The sequence below is a fragment of the Mastigoproctus giganteus genome, chromosome 9 (genome assembly GCF_048544385.1).
Source record: "Mastigoproctus giganteus isolate SK-2022 chromosome 9, ASM4854438v1, whole genome shotgun sequence".
NCBI classification, from domain to species: Eukaryota; Metazoa; Arthropoda; class Arachnida; order Uropygi; family Thelyphonidae; genus Mastigoproctus; species Mastigoproctus giganteus.
Window position 1 is genome coordinate 40,757,598 of NC_143583.1, and position 20,137 is coordinate 40,777,734.

Consider the following 20,137-nt stretch of genomic DNA (forward strand, 5'->3'; position numbering starts at 1 on the left):
GATTTTATGTTTTTTTTAATTAACAGCATAACACCTCCTCCCTTTCTATCCTGTCTATCCTTTCTGTACACATTGTACTCTCCAAATTCCAGTTCTGCATTCCTTATATCTGTGTGACACCACGTCTCTGCTATCCCAACAATATCCACCTTTGATGTCTTGACCAACACTTCAAATTCATCAAATTTATTTACTATACTTCTAGCATTGGTATACATGCAAGCATACATGTTCCTATTCCTATTCACCCTAACACATCCCATATACCCACCTGTTTCACGATGACTGCCATCCGTCCCTGAAACCCCCAACACCCCTCGCTCCAGGTCGCTATTTATTCTAATAGAAGTTGTGCAAGAATCACTTTCACCTCTGCCTGCGGCTACTGTTAAACTATTAGTCCTTGTATCCCCCCCAAGCTAGCAGTTTTCCAACCCACCTAACACTGCCTCGATAGCATCAGCAAATATTCTTGCACCCTTTCCATTTAAGTGTATCCCATCCCTGCAGAAGCAGTCTCTCCTGTTAACTACTGAAGATCTCTGAAACTACTATGCCATATAAAATCAAGATAGCCGTGGTATTCAAAAAATTAAATACATGATTTTAATTTACTGTATAATAATTTAAGGAAACAAGAAATACTGAAATAGTTCAATACAGATTAGAACTAGTTGCCCAAGTGAAAATAACTAGCCAAATTATTATATCTTAAATTATACCTGTTTTAGGAAATAAGAAACAACAACAGTTCATACATATTTATATCTATATAATATCAGTGTAGATATACCATAGATAACTCTTGCGAAAAAACTACGAGTCATCATTTCCTCTGTATCTCATATTGTGCTCATCCTTCAAAACGAGTTGCCATGGTATTGTACTACTTCAAGGATGAGCACAATATGCAGATACAGAGGAAATGATGCCCTCACACACTACTATCGTAGTTTTTTCCTTAAGAGTTATCTATGGTGTATCCACACCAACATTATATAGATATAAAACTCTTACTCTTAACATATTATGCCTTGTTGCATTTAGTTATTTTAAATAACTATTTATATAATAGTAGATCTTCCACTGCTATTAATTACATAAAGAAAAGATTAAAAAATACTGTAAATAGAAAGTTTTTTTTGGTTTTTTTTTTATATACTAAGAAAAAAATATTTTGCCCTAATCACTTTTTTAACAAATTGCTTCTTCTTGGGTCAGATCCCACTAATAACAGTTAAAATTACACAATACAAGAATAATCATTATGAAAATCTATATGATCCCTCGATACTCTTTGTCACATCCAACTGTGACAAAGGGTACTGACTGCAACTAATGTATAAAATCAAGAATATCATCAAGGGTTATTTCCTTTTCCATTAATCTGCTATCAGATTATTTGAAAAGCGATGTATTTTGAAGATGCTACTTTTCCCTGAATAACAATATAGGTTTTTAACTGGGCACATTAGTACAGATTATTTGAAAAACACCTAAGAAATTAAGTCTGAATTGAGTGCTGTGACTTGCAAACAGCTTTTCTGATTCGAAAAGACTGCTAAAACCAACTACAGGCAAACATCATTATAATTAAACTGAATGTGCTATAACAAAATTTGCAAATGTACATACGAGGGTGGTTCAATAAAGAATCGCCCTCACCTACTTCCACATATCGCAGAGTCATGATATTTTGTGTGTAGCATCATACATATCTCTGTACTAAAGGTGTAATATTTCAGCCCTGTGCCTTAATTTTTTTTTCTCTTACAGAGCTAAATGTGGCACAAAGTAGCATCATGGACAAAGTTGACGCCAGAGCTGTAATCCAGTATCTGTCCTTGAAGGGGAAATCTAAAGAAATTTACGAGGACATGGCTGCTATATATAAGGATGAAGCCCCATCCTATGGCATTGTGAAGCACTGGCATAGACAGTTTAGGTGTGGTGGGACATCGGTAGAATCTGAGCCCATTCCAGTTCATCCCCATTCAGCCATTGATAACAACATGATCAGAAAAGTGGAGTCATTAATCATGGAAGATCGCCGGATATCTGTGCGTGAATTGTCCCAGGAGGTGAAAATTAGTATGGGCTCTGTTGAAACAGTCTTTCATGACCAACTGCATTTAGAGAAATTGAGTGTAAGACGGATTCCCCAATTATTGACTGGTTTCCAGAAGGCTGATCGACAACAGAAATCACAAGAATTGTTAGCCCTGTGCCAAAAAAAATGAGGAAGACTTTCTCTCGTCTAATCACTCAGGGTGAAAGTTGGATACACCATTTCGACCCTGCAAGTAAAAAGCAGTCCATGAAATGGCAACATCATGGTTCCTCACCCACCAAGAAGGCAAGGGTCCAAGCATCAGCAAGGAAAGGTCTTGCTGATAGTGTTTTGGAATGAAAAAGGAGAAATAATGACTGATTACTTGCCAAAAGGTAGAACAATTACGGTTGCCTATTATGCCAACTTACAAAATTACAGGAGAAAATCAAAACATGTAGGCATGGCATGCTGTCCAAAGGTGTGAGAATGCTTCAAGACAATGCCCCAGTTCACACTTCTGAAAATGCAACAACACAAGCAGCTACTTGTGGATATGAAATACTGCCCCATCCAGCCTACTCACCTGATCTTCCACCATTGGACTTCTTGTTTCCTTCCCTCAAATAATTTCTTCAGCGGACCCAATTCAATGACGACACTCATTTCTGAAACAGAGTCATGGTTCAAAGACCAACCTCACCACTTTTACAAAAATGGTACCCGTAGCCTCATCCATCAATGGGGAAAAGGTGTAAATCTGCACGGTGGCTATGTAGAGAAGAACTAAAACCTGTGCCAAGAATCAACAGGCTAGCACCTCTGCAGCTAGGTCAGGGCAATTCTTTATTGAACCACCCTCGTAGTACTGTATATGATTTTTGATTTGATTTGGTAGTTGTTGGCGCATCGGCTTCTGTGGCCATATTGCACCTCCCAAGGTTTTTGCGGTACTTTGATCCAAGCCCGAGGCGGGAATCGAACCCGCGACCTTTGGGTTGCCAGGCAGGTACTTTACCCACTCGGCTAGCCCGGTCGGCCGTAGTACTGTATAACAATACTACATACTAACCGTACAAAAATTTATTTATTATATAGTATTATTATTCAATATATGGCACCTTTAAATTGTACATTTCTATTCACTTTCCCACAAACTGTATGCAATTTCATGAAAAATTCACATAATTATAACTCAAATATGGTGCATGTGTAATTCATTTTGTTTTCACTGCTAAAACAAAAAAGCACTGATCTCTAATAAAACAAAACGTGTGTTTTCCAAATACAAGTATTGTGCTTCCTCAAATCACAGCATATATGAACTCAATCTGAGAGAGAATATCAATGAATGTGCTTCAGGAAATAAAAATACTTTTGCATTGAAGAATTTAAAAAAAAAAAAAAAAATTAACTACTCTTCTTAAGGAATTCACAAGGTAAATTAAATAATTTTCAATTTCTCATACATAATAATCAACCAAGTTACAATTTTGCTGCCGTAATCATGCAGCTCAAATGATACAAGCTGTACAGTAAAGAAGCACTTTTGTTTTGTTTCTATAGATAATGAGAGAGAGAGAGAAAAACTATATTTTGGAAAATTATTTTTTTATTTTTTATGAAAACCCCAAACACGAAAGGTATCAAAACCTATAGTACTTAGTACCGTGCATGGGTTGAAGGAGAAGTATGGGGGGGGGGGGATGCCGGAAACTTTGCTCTAGAGACTAAACATGGGTTTCACCACTTCAAGCCTCCAATAAGCAAAGCGGTGGTATTTCACCGGTTGATGAAAGTCATCTACCACCTACACCTTCTACCACCTTCTGGGGAAACATATGGAGCAGGGAAGTAAAACCTAACAGCTGAGCCACCTGGATAGAACTAGAATGCAAGAAAACCAAGGACGTACAAAAAATTAGAGGATGGGAGATTCGGGAAGAAGTAAAACAGATGATCAAGAACTCTCACAACTGGCAAACTGCAGGAATAGATAACGTCCACAACTACTGGTACAAGCTCACTTAGCATTAGTAGAGGCATTTGATGCAAGAAAGCTAGCTTATGCAGCATCAGCCAAAAAAAAAATAAATAAATAAAAAATAACCACTTCCACTTCATCCCTCTGTTCGTTCGAAATACCTGTCTAGCTGAGCCTTAAACTTATTTAGGCTATCAACTTCCATGACAAGGGATGGAAGTCTGTTCCACCAACCAACCACCCGCTGGCTAAAGGCAAATTTCCGCACGCCTATCCTACATCTGTCTTTCCTCAATTTGAATTTATGCCCTCTCAGGTGATTATTCTGAGCAAGAGGAAGAATCCCATCAGCATTGAGCATGCTCAAACCATTCAAGGCCTTATACACCTCTATCAGATCACCTCACTGGTGCCTAGTTTCCAGACACTGTAATTTGCAAAACTTAAGCCTTTCTTCGTAAGAGCACCCCTTTGTTCCATTCACTAATCTTGTTGTCCTTCTCTGTACAGTCGGTCCTCGTATAACACGTGTTTGCATTACACGAATTCGATCATACACGATTTATAAATAGGGGAACGTTATCTTATATAACACGAACCGAATTCGCTTATACACGATTCGCCTTTGTGTTTACAAGAAATGGCAGTTGAATGCGGAATCACCCCAACTGAACGCAACACGATAGGAACGAAGAAGATTCTGAAAATGTATTTATGTGTTTTATATCAGTGAAGGGGAAACACATTTCACCATAATAACGTAAAAACCAACACAATTCCAGCTATTGATATAATCGCAAATGTAATTAGATGGAGTTTACTACCAGTTTATAACAGATTCCACTAGCAGAAACGCAACTAGAAATTGTTTTTATTGTTTTATGGTAGTAACCCCCTGAAATGTGCTTTAGTAAAATGTGAGGTGTTAATAGTGTATCTCGGCCTTTACGGTGTTGTTTATTCAGTTGCTACACGCACGCAGCTTTGTTTCTGTGTATCAAACGTGCCACTTCGTTTGTAATTGTGCTTTATTCCCTAAAAATTAGTAAAATACTTAAAAGGTGTGAAAAGGAAGCGTCCTGGCTAAGACACTGCAGATTCAGAGAGAAAAAAAAAGAAGCAATATCGATAAACAGAGGCGGACTGGGTCAAAAATTCTTACCCTGGAAAATTTGTAGTGGCCTCATACTACGGTTTATGGCCAAAATCACACCGGCCTCCGGCCCACCGTGGTTTCCCCCGTAAGGCTTATGGCCAGTCCACTTCTGTCGATAGAGAAAAAATATGAAATTGTGAAACGCTTTGAGCGAAATGAAAGACCATGTGATATTGCACATGCTACAGACCTAAATGAGGCAACGCGGAGAATTACAAAGAATGCAGAGAAAATAAAAACAACTTTCATAGCGGGAACAACTCAAAGTGTAATTAAAATCCATTAGATTAAGACACAAAGAAATTGGAAGAGATGGAACGGCTGTCATCTCTTTGGATAGAAAATCAAACAAAAAGCAAGTTTGCTTACGATAGAAGCAAAAGCATTAGCAAAAGCATTAGCATATTACGACTTACGTATTATAATTTATACTTACGTATTATAAAATACGTAAGTATTTTATTACGACTATTTTATTTAATATAATAAATTTTTTACGAATAAAATACGTATTTTATCCGTAAAAAATACTTTTTTAGTATTAAAAAATACTAAAAATACTTTATTATAATATAATATAATATTATTTTTATTACGTATTTTAATCGTTATAAAATACTTACGTATTTTATAACGATTAAAATTACCCGATTATTTATTGTGTTTGGTAATGTTTTGGTTCCAAATGTGTGTTCAATCTTGGGTGGTCGGCACCTAACCCTACTTTTCCCATAGGGCTTGTTGTTTATATTGCACGATTTTGCATTGCACGAGGGTTTCTAGGAACGCAACTATCGTGCTATACGAGGACAGACTGTACTCATTCCAGCAGCTCTACATCCTTCTTGAAATGAGGCCTCCAGGCCTGTATACAGTACTCTAGGTGTGGCCTTACCATTGCCTTATACAAGGAAATAATCACCTTCTTATTCCTGCTAGAAAAATTCCTCCTTTGTGACTTGATTACAGACCAGCTTATATCTACTGTATGCTTCACTGTCACCTGTTAATTGATATGTATCCCATGCATTTTCCTTCTCTGCCACATGTCTCATTAGTTCATCTAACATTTATTCAGGCCTAAACTTTGAACAATATTTCTTAGTTGGTATAAAAAGCGTAGTAGCTTCCAAGATTAATTTTTTGAATGCTTCCCATTTAGAATTTGCTGCTGGTAACATCATCAGTTGGTCCCACTGTATAGAATTTAAATACTGTCTCAGTCCATCGTAGTCGCCTTTATGGAAGCAATAACCCTTCCCTTTACCCCTAATGGTAGTTACCTCTTTGAGTAAATCCCACTTCAGCACACTGTGATCACTGCCACCTAGTGGTTCATTTATCTGCAGATTCTTAATGCATGAAGAATCACTGCTGATAATCAAATCAAGAGTATTACTCCCTCTAGTTGCCTCCCGAACATGCTGATGTAGAAAACAATCATCCAATAAATCCACAAAAGCCCTACTAGTGTGTGAGTAACCAGCCCCCAAATTCCAGTCAATATCTGGGAAATTAAAATCTCCCATTATAAGACTCTCTGATTTACTGGTCCACTCTATTTCCCTGTACAGTTTCTTATTATACTCATCAGAGTCATTAGGCCTATAGCACACTCCTACTCTCAATTTTGATTTCCCAATGCTTATGTCATACCAAACTGACTTTACACTGCACTGTCGAACCATGTCAACTGGTTGCACTTCCTTAGATTTTATGTTGTTCTTAACTAATAGCATAACCCCTCCTCCCTTCCTAGCTTGTCTATTCTTCCTATACACACTGTACTCTCCAAATTCCAATTATTCTGCGTTCCTCATATTCCGTGTGACACCACGTCTCTCATAATTCAACAATATCTACCTTTGATGTTTTGACCAACACCTGCAATTCATCAAATTTATTTTTCAAACTTCTAGCACTGGTGTACATGCAAGTATACATGCAGCAAATATTCTTGCACCCTTTCTATTTAAGTGTATCCCACCCCTGTAGAAGCTGTCTCTCCTGTTAACAAGCACAGACCATTCTGAGAAAAATTCTACCCCATGAGCATTGTACAATCTCTCTAGGGCCGAATTGATTGACAAACCTCTGATCATATACTTCTTCCTATCGTGTCCTGGAAGAATTGTAGAGACACTTCAAATTCAACCTAACTTGCAGCTTTGAATTTGAAAGTGTCTGCAATTCTACTTAGACATGATATGCCTTTACCAAAGCAAGTGAAGCAGAGAGAGAGAGAGGAACCTATACGATGTATAGGTCTTGCTCTGTATCTCTCTTTCATTCTGCCTTTTGTGAAGGCATAGATGCCAACTTTTGACTTTCAGAAAGTTGACGGTTAAAATATAAACAAGTTAGGTAATACATGCAGTGCATGACATTTTGAGGTGCATTCAATTTTTCAAATTAATTAAAATTTTTCTTTTTCTGTTATGAATTGAATCACAAAGTTATCAGAGGTCAACCTTCGTTTGTTTTATATTTTGGTATTAGTATCAGTTGTATCATCAGTAAAGAAATGTAAAATTGATTAATAATATTTTTTATAGGAATATAATAATTATCTTTTTACCAGTTTCTAATTGGTACAGCATTTGTGCACTTTGTGTCTCAGTGTTGTATTCTGCAATTTTTCAAACTTTTTACTGGTGTTATTGTTATTATTGTAATTGTAATCTGGATATTGTAATTATTAATTACAGTAAATTTGCTGCTGTTTATTATGTAATTTGCAAAAAAAGGGTGACCCTTCCCTCCATCTGTGCCCTATCTCTAAGCACTACTACTCATTCAAGAAACTGTAAAATGGGGTTAACCAATCATGCTAATTACAGGTACTTAGGAAAACAGTAACAAAGGTTTATTAAAAACTGAAAAATGGGGTAATACAGACAAAATACAAAAAAATAAAATGAAATGAGCACAGAAGCATTCAAGACTATGGGTCTTTTCCTCAGCTGTAAAACACAAAAATATAAATACATAAAAACATTACAATGGAATGAAAAATGCGGCAGGCGTGGTCATGCCAGACAAACAGAGAGGATGCACGAGGTTGGTGCACGCAATGCTAGAAACATTCACTGGGCAGAACCAGGTAATTGTTGCTGTGAATGTAGGGTGTGCCTATTTAATTTTCAATAAACCTTCATTACAGTTTTCCAGATGGACAATATTTTTACTCTATGAATTGTGCACATAAATTAAGTTGCTATGTACAGAAGAGATTAACTACAGAAGCGACTTCAGAGTTTCTCTAATTTGCAATACTACTTTTCTTGGCACCTCTGTAGCCAGGAGAGCGGCAGTGCATAGCACACGCTTCTTGATTAGACCGGGGTTTGAGCCCGTGACCACCAAATACGGAGGATGCGGAAAGGTCAAGGAATGACCACCGCATATCCTCGGAGCAATATGGCCTTAGTTGCTAATGCTTCTAAAAACCAAATAACAACAACAACTACTTTTCTGAGCCAAGTCAAGAGATGAAAGGTACAAAAATTTTATTGAATACCTCCACATTCTAATTGGATAGTTCTGATGTCCTAAAAATCAATGTTCTTTTTTGGTATATTTATTTATTTTAGTATATGATAGAATATATTATTTTCTCTCAAGCAGTTCCCATAGTTAGTGACTTATTTTACATGCACTAAACAACAGATTTAATTCCACACAACCAAGGTAAAATTTAACAATGAGTCAAACACATTTTACTTGGTGGAACACTGCATTTTCTGTCTACTAGACAGAAAACACCTAGTATCCAGAATGCCTTGTGTAAGGCAGCAACTGGCTCATATAAACACTCAGTTAGCAATGTACTCAGTTGCAATTATTGAGAGCAGTTTGCTCTGAATTATGAACATTACTGAAAGTGATAACACTAAAAAAAAGGCGAGTCGGAGAGAAATTTCACTTTTTTTTTTTTCAAGATTAGCATTAGCTAAAGCATGCGATGCAAAAAAGCAAGCTTACAGAGCATCAGCCAAAAAAAAAAAAAATCTTCCCATTTCACCCATCTGGTCACTCCAAATGTTTATCTAGTTCAGCCTTAAATTTATTTAAGCAATCAACTTCCACAACAACAGATGGAAGTCTATTCCAACAATCAACTACCCACTGGCTAAAGGCAAACTTCTGCCCATCTATTCTACAATTGTTTTTCCTCAATTTGAATCTATGCCATCTCAGATTCTTAATCTGAGCAAGCAGAAGTATCCCATCAGCATTGCGGTTGCTCAAACCATTCAAGGCCTTGTACACCTCAAATCAGATCACCTCACAGTGCCTAGTCTCCAGATGCTGAAACTTACAGAATTTAAGCTTCTCCTGGCAAGCGAATACCTTTGCTGTTATCACCAATCTTGTTGCCCTTCTCTGTACTCATTCTAGAAACTCTACATTTGTCCTAAAATGAGGCCTCCAGACCTGTATACTCAAGGTGTGGCCAGAACATTGCCTTATACAAAGGTATGATCACCTCCTTGTCTCTGTTAGCAAAATTTCTATATATCATTGACTGCACGACCTGCTCTGGCAGCCTGTCTGCACTACTCAGAGAACTTCATATCCGACTGCACAATTACCCCCAGGTCTTTTTCACTTTCCACTTCCCTGAGTGTAGTACCACCCAGTTGGTACTACACTCAGAGAACATACCCAGTTGGTATGTTCTCTTCGGTTATTGCTACCCATATGCAGTACTTTGCATTTGTCAATGTTAAACTCCAGTTGCCACTTCTCAGCCCATTTTCCCAACTTATCTAGATCCAGTTGGAGTAGCATACTGTCATTAACAACCCTGCCAACCTTGGTATCATCTGCAAACTTGGACATTAAACATACCTTCATCAATATCATTAATAAATACACAAAACAACAATGGGCTCAGCACCGAACCCTGGGAGACTCCACTAATAACATTAGTACACAGAGCAGTGTCCATTTATTACCACTCTCTGCTCCCACTCAACAATCCCTTTAACCATTGCAGCAAACTTGCCCTTTATGCCATACTGCTTCAATTTTTATAGCAGTCTGTCATGTGCAACATTACCAAAAGCCTTCCTGAAATCCAAGTATATGATATAAAAATTATTTTTTGCATCCAGTTCCTTTGTGACCACATTGTAGTATCCAATCAAATTGGTCAGACAAGACTTCCCCTTAACAAACCCATGCTGTGTCTGAACTATTACTGCAGTCTTGTCTAGGTGATCTTGCATTACTTCTTTAACCAGTGACTCCATTATTTTCCCCAGAAAATAAGTTAAACTAACAGGTCTATAATTATTTGCGTTACTCTTTGAACTTCCTTTGTGAATTGGGAATACATTTGTACATCTCCAGCCTGCAGGGACCTCCCCTGAATCTAAGAATGCTCTTATAATTAAAGCTGAGTTTTCTTACTTCCCTTGCTGCCTCCATCAATATAACTGGATAGAGTCCATCTGCCCTTGGTGCCTTTATGTTTATCTTCAACAATTACTCCTCCACTTTGCTCTCCGTTATTACAAAATCATTTAGCTCCGTTACAGTTTAGTAAACTTCTGATAGCAAGGATAGACAGGATAGGAAGGGAGGAGGTGTTATGCTGTTAATTAAGAATGGATAGATGGAACTATCCACTATAAATAATAATGAATCATTTAAATCAGTTAAATAATAATTAATCATTATATAGCGTAATACGCATCACTGCATTTAGGATTCTATTAGATAGCGTAGTATTGACAATTAATTAATTAAATTTATTGATTTTATTAATTTAAAATATCATGCCTCAGACTAGAGGTTATTTAAGTGTATCCCATCCCTGTAGACGCAGTCTCCCCTGTTAACAAGCACAGACCACACTGAAAAAAATTCTACCCCTTGAGCCTTGCACAATCTTTCCAGGGCCGAATTGATTGACAAGGCTCCCATCATGCATTCCCTCCTATCGTGTCTGGGCAGAATTGCAGACACTTTCAAATTTAACCTTGACTCATGACTTTTTTGCAACATTGACCTGTACTTGTGAAGTAAATCTGCATATCTCCTCTTAATGTTATTGGTGCCAATGTCCTCCCCTTCCTTACTGAATTCTTTATATGTGAATGTAGATGCAAAATACTATCTGAGCAAGATCATCAATAATTGAACCACCAACATCAAGTGGACCAATCTGATTCATCCCCTTCATTCTAGAGTTTATATAAGTCAAGAAGTCTGTTGTTTTTCTTTGCATTCTTCGCCAAGGATTTCTCATAATCAGCCTTTGCCTGCCTAACCTCCTTCGTGACTTGATTACAGACTAGCTTATATCTGCCTACTGCAGATATAACTAGTCTGTAATTATGTCAACTGCTAATTTATATGCATCCCACACATTTTTCTCCTCTGCAAGTATTACAAGTATTTATAAATATTAAAGGATTACAAGTATTAAAGAGCAAATAATACTCCAAGACATGGATACTTTCTCTCTCTAGCAAGCATGTATACAATTATATATTATTAACAATACATAAAGGTTATTTTAATGCATAGCTTGTATACACTGAAATTTTTAACTATCAATGACAGCAAAAATGAAACTTAAAATCTTGGTTATTATGTGTGAGAAATTTATTGAATTTCTACACAATACAACTGCTATCTTTTTACATATTGACTAAATTAACACGTCAACTGGCTACGCAGAAACATCTACCACAAGGAAACTTAAAGATCATTAATATTTTAAAGAGGTATCACAAAAATTCTGTACAGTGTCAATAACAGTATCTCACTAAATATTTTGCTTGATCAATTAACAACGAATGCTGTGATCTTTTACAGATACTTCAATTGCATTTAAATCAAAACAAACATATCCTTTGAAATTTGAATTAATCAAGTTGTACTGTACAAGGGGCATTTGAAAAGTTAATAGCCTGAAGTATGAAGATTTTATCTAAGGAGTCCGTTAGCATGTTATTTTTCAACATAGTTCCCTTTGAGTCAATACACTTTTGCCACTGATGCTGCAATGTGTTGGTTCCAGCTGCAAAGAAAGCTTTCTCTTGGGCTCCAACAAATGCATCCACTGCAGAAATGACATCACTGTAATTGGGAAAATGGATGGGATCAGGTATTTTTTCAAATTAGGAAATGAATGCTTGATAGGTGTTAGATCTGGTAAACATGAGGATAGTCAAAGATTTCAAAGCTTCACTCATGCAGTACAGCATGGCAATGACAGACTTGTGAGCAGGCACATTGTCTTGGTGGAACAAGACTCATGTGCTGAATTTTCCTCAATGTTTGTCTTTGATGTTTCCAGGCAAAAATTCACAAGGTCTGTTAACATGTTATTTGCATAATATGCCCTTTTACTGTCTAGTATTTCCAGAGGTAATCCATTAGCAGCACTCCATCACCATCCAAAAAAAAAAAAACAATGCCATCACCTTGTCAGCAGAAGGAATCAAAACCGGTTTTCTTTGGAGAGGAGAACAGCTGTGTTTCCATTGTTTGGACTATTCCTTTGTCTCCTGCTGAAAGTAATAGACCCACAAAGTAATAGATCCATGGTCATAAACCTTGCAAGGAAATTTGCTGGATCTGTTGGAAACAATGCCAATGTTCATTTGACTTGATAATTTATGCATTGTTGATCTACTGTCAACTTTGGGACCCATTGTGCTGATACTTTTTCATAGCGAGAGCCTGTTATTATGTGGAACACACGTTCAAATAAGATGCCCAAGATGCTGGCAATGTACTGAACTGTCACTCATCCAGATAGTGAACACTGTCAACTACTTCTGGAGTGATGGATGTTGCGGTTCTTCCAAGCTCTCTCCTCTCCTGGTTTAAATTCTGCTAACCACTTCTTAACCATGAAATAGGAAGACATGTGCTTCCCCAATGTTGTAATCATATCCTATGAATTGCCTCTAGCATTAGAGGCAATTCTCCCTTTTCCTTCTCAAATACTGGATAACTGCACACTGACTGATTTTGCTCATTTTTCCACATTCACATAACTTTGATAACTTCAGGATGCGTAATTAAAAAAAGACATTGTGGAATTTGTATGAAACTTAGTGAGTTACTGCAATATTATACATCATATACAGAGAGTTTTAATACTTCACCACTATCCTTTCATACTCAGCCCCCAGAATTTTCAAATGCTCCTCATATGGCTTCCTTTTCCCACAATAGCATATAATTATACAGATGCTGATCATTTGGTTCACAGAATGGTGGTACCACTCAAGTTTTGGCAAACTGCTAGTAGATGGCAGGATGGTGTAAGTCCAAAAATATGCTGACACAGTTACAAGTTCTGATACATTGTCTGGTAGCTGACAGTGGCCTTAAATTATGTGCTGTTAGTGCTTTGCTGTTTTCTGATTATATAATGAAAGATTTGAAGGCTGGGCAGTATTTTGTCATATGTTTAAAGTGTTTGACATGGTATTAGTTATACAGCAACTGCAGGATAAATGTCACGTTTATGGAAACGAGTGCCCAAAAAAACTGCAATGGCACAGGTGCATTAAAGAAGGTCAAGATGTTAGCATTAGTTGAGACATATGATGCAAGAAAGCAAGCTTATAAAGCATCAGCCAAAAAAAAAACCCCTTCCCATTTCATCCATCTGGTCACTCCAAATGTTTGTCTAGTTCAGCCTTGAACTTATTTTAGCCATCAACTTCCACAACAACAGATGGAAGTCTGCTTCATCAATCAACTATCTGCTGGCTAAAGATAAACTTCCACACAGCTATTCTACAACTGTTTTTTCTCAGCTTGAATCTATGCCCCCTCGGGTTCTTAATCTGAACAAGGCCCATCAGCAATGAGCCTGTTCAAACCATTCAAGGCCTTATACAATTCAATCAGATCACCTTGCAGGTGCCTAGTCTCCAGATGCTGCAACTTGCAGAACTTTAGCCTCTTGGTAAGAGCATCCCTTTGTTCCTCTCACCAATCTTGTTGCCCTACTCTTTCTAGCAACTCCACATCATTACTAAAATAAGGCCTCACCATTGCCTTATACAAAGGGGTAATCACTAATCTCTACTAGCAAAATTCCTATATATCATTGACAAAACTCCATGATCTGTTCTGGAAGTCCATCTGCACTGCTCAGAGACCGACTGGGCTAGCTGGGTGGGTAAAGTGCCTGCCTGGCAACCCAAAGGTCGCGGGTTCGAATCGCACCTCGGACTTGGATCATAGTAGTGCAAAAACTTTGGGAGGTACATTATGGCCACAGAAGCCGATGCGCCAACAACTAACAAAAAAAAAACTGCTCAGAGAACCTCATATCTGACTGCACAATTACCTCCACGTCTTTTTCATTCTCCACCTCTGAGTGTATTACCACACAGTTGATACATTTCCCTTGGGTTACTGCTACCCATATGCAGTACTTTGCATTTGTCAATGTAAAAGTTGCCACTTCTCAGTCCATCTGCCTAACTTTTCTGTGGCTAAAATGAAGACTCAAAGAATTATCAAAAAATGGCTTCTGGAAGCATTTCTATGAGCAAGCTCATCGATAGCACCAGTGTATTCACTTTGATCAAGCATTTCTAAAAGGAGAGAGCATCAAGCTCAGTGATAAAGATTAAAATAGGTGAATTCCACAAATTAAATGATTAACCTATATATATATATAAGGTCCTTGAGGTTGTCACAGACATTCTCTCAGATATGCCAGACAAGCTGTACTTGCTACCTGGGAGTCTAAAACGCTGATTGAACTGATATTCGGGTGACATTCAAATCAAGTGGACCCAATTTCGGCAAAGTCTGGACGGTCTGTGACAGCCAAATCCTCTGCTTGCACCTTCCCGATGGTGGGACTGTTAGTAATCCTGGGTATAACCTCCATGCACAAGTACATGGTGGGTGACCACCCAGATGTGAACCAACGTAAGCAGGGGTCGAGGTGTGGCGCCCACACCACATGGAGGAACGCCGCCCCTCTATGTTACCAGGCAGTACTAGGTGGTAGATGACTCTCTGATCAACCGGTGAAATACCACCACTTTGCTTATTGGAGGCTTGAAGTGGTGGAACCCACGTTTAGTCTCTAGAGCTAAGTTCCGGTCAACCCTTCCCTATCTCTTCCATTGTGCAGTATGATTGATGACTTTCGAGGTTATGATGAACGTCGTGGCACGATCCAATATTCCTTACATTTTGAGGGTACAGCTCTAAAATGGTGTTCGCAAGCCAGCCGCCAGTTAGTACACCGGACCGAACCTATTGGTAACTCTCTAGGAGGCTTCCGGATCAGCTAGTGTATAATCTTGCTACCTCTACTCTGCCAGATAGTGATTGGAGGGAGTCCGAGTAGTGTGTATGTGGGGAGCATTGTCGAGGCCACGTTATGTCAAGGATCTGGGTATATTCTTACCATATGTACGCCATATCCAAAAATTTCATTACTTCATACAGCATGTCCCACCCACTTTTTCTTACTATTGAATACACCATGAATTACAAACTAATAGAGCAAGCTTATCTGTGAAAAGATCTAAACCTCCCAAGCACTTCCTAATTCATTCCACAAATATACGTGGTCTCAATTCTAATCTCAACGACATCCATTTCCACTTCCAGTCTGCCAAACCCCATTTACTTTTTCTAATAGAATTTCAGTTATCGGTTGATTCAACTACTGCTCATCTCAGATGTTCAAATTATTCACTGTATGATTCCTTTCGCCTCAAAGGTGGTACTTGTGCATATGTCTGTTCTGATATTCCCTGTCAGAGACTTGGAAATTTGGAATCTCCTCTCTTTGATCTTCTCTGGCTTAAAATCTCTCTGCCTCATTGTGTCAAATTCATCTGTTGTCTCTACGGTTCTCCCAATGCCACTAATTACTTGGAGCTCTTTGACTTCCTCTCTTTGCAACTTGACTTTCTCCAGTCCAACTTTCCTAACAGTGAGGTAATTTTCCTTGGTGATTTTAATGTTCACAACTCCAGCTGGCTTCCGTTTTCTAGTCACACCGACCCAGCAGGTCGAGATGCTGAGGCTTTTGCAATTACTAATGACCTAGCACAGATTGTTCATTTACCAAAAGAATACCGGACAATCCTAATCATACAGCCAATACACTTGATCTTTTTCTCACCAACAACCCTTCTAAGTACACGGTTGAAGTGAGAGGTCCTTTAGGCGCTTCAGATCACAACTTGGTGATTGTCTCTTCTCCGATGGAACCTTTATCTCATGGCTATTCACAACCTAGTGTTGTTTGGCATTACAAGAATGCAAAATGGGATGACCTGCGAGACTTCTTTTTCTTCTTTTCTTTGGTCGGATTACTGTTTCAAAACTTCTGATGTCAACGCTTGTTCAGATCGTGTCAGTGAAATTATTCTTGCAGGAATGGAATCCTTTATCCCACACTCCACTTTAAAATCTCGTCCTTCATCTAAACCTTGGTTTTCCAATAAATGTGCAAAGGCTGTTCAAGAGAAGAATGTTGCATATCATAATTGGCTTGTTTCTAATTCTTCAGTTTCATTTTCTGCCTACACCAAAGCTCGCAACAGTTATTAATCAGTCCAAACTAGAGTTTGAACAGGCTAAGAGTAGAAAACTCGCTTCTTGCCCTAATGGTAGCCGAGCATTCTGGTCTCTTGCCAAAGCTATTGGCCGCAACTTTTGCCCATCTCTGCTCCCACCTCTATCCAAACCAGATGGTTCTGTTGTCACTTCAGCCAAGGATAAAGCTGACCTGCTAGCATCCCATTTTTCTTCTAGCTCATGTATTAATGATCTTGGTAAAACACCTCCCACCATTCCCAACACGCTCCATTCAATGCCTCCTGTGGTCTTGCGTCAAAAGGATATCAGAAGGATTTTGATGAATCTTGATGCTAAGAAAGCTCCAGGTCCTGATTGTATTTCTCCACTTGTTCTCAACACCTGTGCTCCTGAACTTACTCCTATTCTTTGCCGCCTTTTTTCACTTTCTTATTCCAAAGGTGTTTTTCCTTCTGCTTGGAAATTTGCTCATATCCAGCCAGTTCCTAAAAAGGGTGACAAATCCCTCCCATCCAATTATCATCCCATTGCAATTACTTCTACTCTTTCTAAAGTAATGGAGAAATCAATAAAAGCCAACTCTTAAACTACCTAGAAACCTTCCTTCAAATCAACGATCGCCAGTATGGATTGAGTCAGTGTCAATCCACTAGTGATATTCTGGCTTATGTTACCCATTTATGGACTAATTCTATGGAAAGGTTCAGTGAAACACAGGTAGTTGCTCTTGACATCTCAAAGGCTTTTGATTGTGTTTGGCATAAAGGTCTTCTAAACAAGCTTCCATCTTATTGTTTGCCAACTGTTTTTAGTAATTGGTTATCCAGTTTTCTCTCTGATCGCTCACTGAGGGTGATGGTAGATGGCTCTCTGTCTTCTAACTTCTCCACTAATGCCGGTGTCCCCCAAGGTTCAGTTCTTCCCCCCACTCTTTTCCTCTTGTTTATTAATGACCTGCTTCCATTGACTAGAAATCCTATCCATAGTTTTGCCGATGATAGCACATTGCCTTCCACTTTCCTTCTTGAGAAACCTTGTCCTGCTCAATCAACTTCAACTTCTCGAAAATCTGCTACCAATTCCTTAAATGCCGATCTCCAGGTAATTCTCCAGTGGGACAAATACAACTTAGTTGATTTCAACCCTTCTAAAACTCAGTCTTGTCTTATATCTCGCAAAAAGGATTCTTCTGCTCCTATGCTTATCTTTAGTGACACTCCGATTTCTAGGCAAAATGATATATCTCTTTTGGGGATTACCCTGACTTCTAATCTCTCTTGGCACAAGCACATTATAAACATTGCTTCCTCTGCATCTAAAAAACTTGGTTTTCTCTTTCGCTCTCAGCATTACTTTTCTTCCAAACAGCTGCTCACTCTGTATAAATCGCAAATCCACCCTGCCATGGAATATTGTTCCCACATCTGGGGTGGTGCCCCCAAAACCTCTCTCAAGCTTCTTGATTCCATTCAGAAGAGGGCAGTTAGGTTAATTAATGATTCATCTCTAACAGAGTCTCTCCACTCGCTTTCTCATAGACGTACTGTTTCTGCTGCATGCCTCTTCTACAGATACTTCCATGGGCACTGTTCTTCTGAATTGGCTTCTATAATTCCTGCTCTCTCTCTCTTTCAAAACAGTCCGAACACGTGCCGTCACCAGCCAACATCCGTTTACTGTCCAACTTCAAACCCACAGAGCCAACTTTTCATCTTCCTCATTTATTCATTCAACTGCCGTTTTCTGGAACAACCTTCCTTCAAATGTATTTCCGGAAAATTACAATCTACAGAAGTTCAAGTCCAATGTCAACAAATATCTTCTTTCGTCTTCTCAACGTCCCCAAGCACGGTACTAAGTACTATAGGTTCTAATACCTCTCTTGTTTGGGGTTCACATAAAAAAAATATATATATATATAAAGCTGCACATCTTATTTGATTTTTTCTTTTTGTTCTGATTGTGAAGTGATGTTATATATTCCATGATGTAATGTTTATGATGTTCTCGTGTAGATTTTTCACAGATTAAATTAGTTATTGCTAATACTGAGAAAAAAAAATTAATTTGTAAAATGTAATCTGGTTAATCGGCATTCTACTGTTCTTTTGATTTATGAGACATAATCACAGGTTGCAACTGGCCAACATCATAATTTTATAGTTCATAAAAATTACAGATCTTCTCTTGTTTTGTTCATTTTAAATCCAAAATTATATAAGTAACATATACGCTAAACACAGTTCCATTTAATTTGCTTTATTTCTTATAAAACAAGAATGACATTTTAACTTACCATATCTGAGCAAGGACTGGTTGTGGTAAGCCTGACTGCATGAGTATATTTCGAGCTTGTGCACCAGTTAGGAATCCTGTTCGTGTTCTATCGTAGGAATTAAATAGCTGTGTATATTTCAACTTGGACTGTTGTGGAACTGCCCATTCAGTCAACAGTGCTGGATGAACACCCCTGTAGGGTTTGGGAGAGAAGAAACAGTTAAACACACAATTATGCAGAAAAAAAAAAAAAAAAATACTTATAGGGAATCAAATGCATTCCTTAAGAGATCTGCCTTTTAATTTAAACTGGACAATATAAAGAACAGTCCATCCAACCTTCTGACTTATTTCAGTGCAAAAGGAACACTGTTACACTGAAATAAGTCAGTAAGTTAGGCAACTAAATTCAAATATTGTGTCATAAAATTAGGTTCTATTTTCCAATTTCACTGTCCTTTAAGCCAGCAATATCAAGTTTTATGATTATAGCAGAGTGTGTGTGTGTGTGTGTGAGAGAGAGAGAGAGAGAGAGAGAGAGAGAGAGAGAGAGAGAGAGAGAGAGAACATGCATGTTGACTTTGGGAGTGAAGATACTACCCTTTTAGAATGCTTAAAGTGTGGATAACTTTTAATAATATTTCAATGAAATTTCATTTTTGTGCTCTGTACAAGACTTGGTTCCATAACATTACAATATTATAATCACAACTCAATTATATAGGAAATTTTAGTCAGCAAGTTGTTAATTACCAGAATAACTTAGTTTTGAGGGGAGTTGAGAATTACAGCTTGAGAAAATTCAAAAGTCAGCTGGATGGTACCAGCTGAGTTCTTTTGGTTTATTTATCATTTTTATTTCTTTTTAATTTTGGTTTGTGCAGAAAAAGCCTAGAATTTCCTTGCAATATATGATTATTAACATCGTAATTAATTATTTTTTTCTTACCCTGCTGTAGAATTAACTGAAAATCAGCCATTCATTCTATATGTAAATACAGTTGGATCTCTGTTCAATGAATTTGTTTATAGCAAATTTTTTAAATTCCTCTTGGTAATTATATTTAAAATGGTTTCCACAGAACATTTCCATACAATGAATGTATTATGAGAA

The 20,137-nt window shown here is 37.8% G+C and overlaps 1 protein-coding gene across 1 annotated transcript in view; it reads right to left on the reverse strand.

Annotated features, from left to right (window-relative positions):
* Dap160 (dynamin associated protein 160) overlaps nucleotides 1-20,137 on the reverse strand; it is a 531,520-nt gene that overhangs the window by 393,179 nt on the left and 118,204 nt on the right. The window contains exon 7 of the mRNA XM_090381606.1: nucleotides 19,043-19,216. Within this exon, the coding sequence (XP_090237732.1) occupies nucleotides 19,043-19,216 (174 nt within the window). The remainder of the gene's footprint in view (nucleotides 1-19,042; nucleotides 19,217-20,137) is intronic.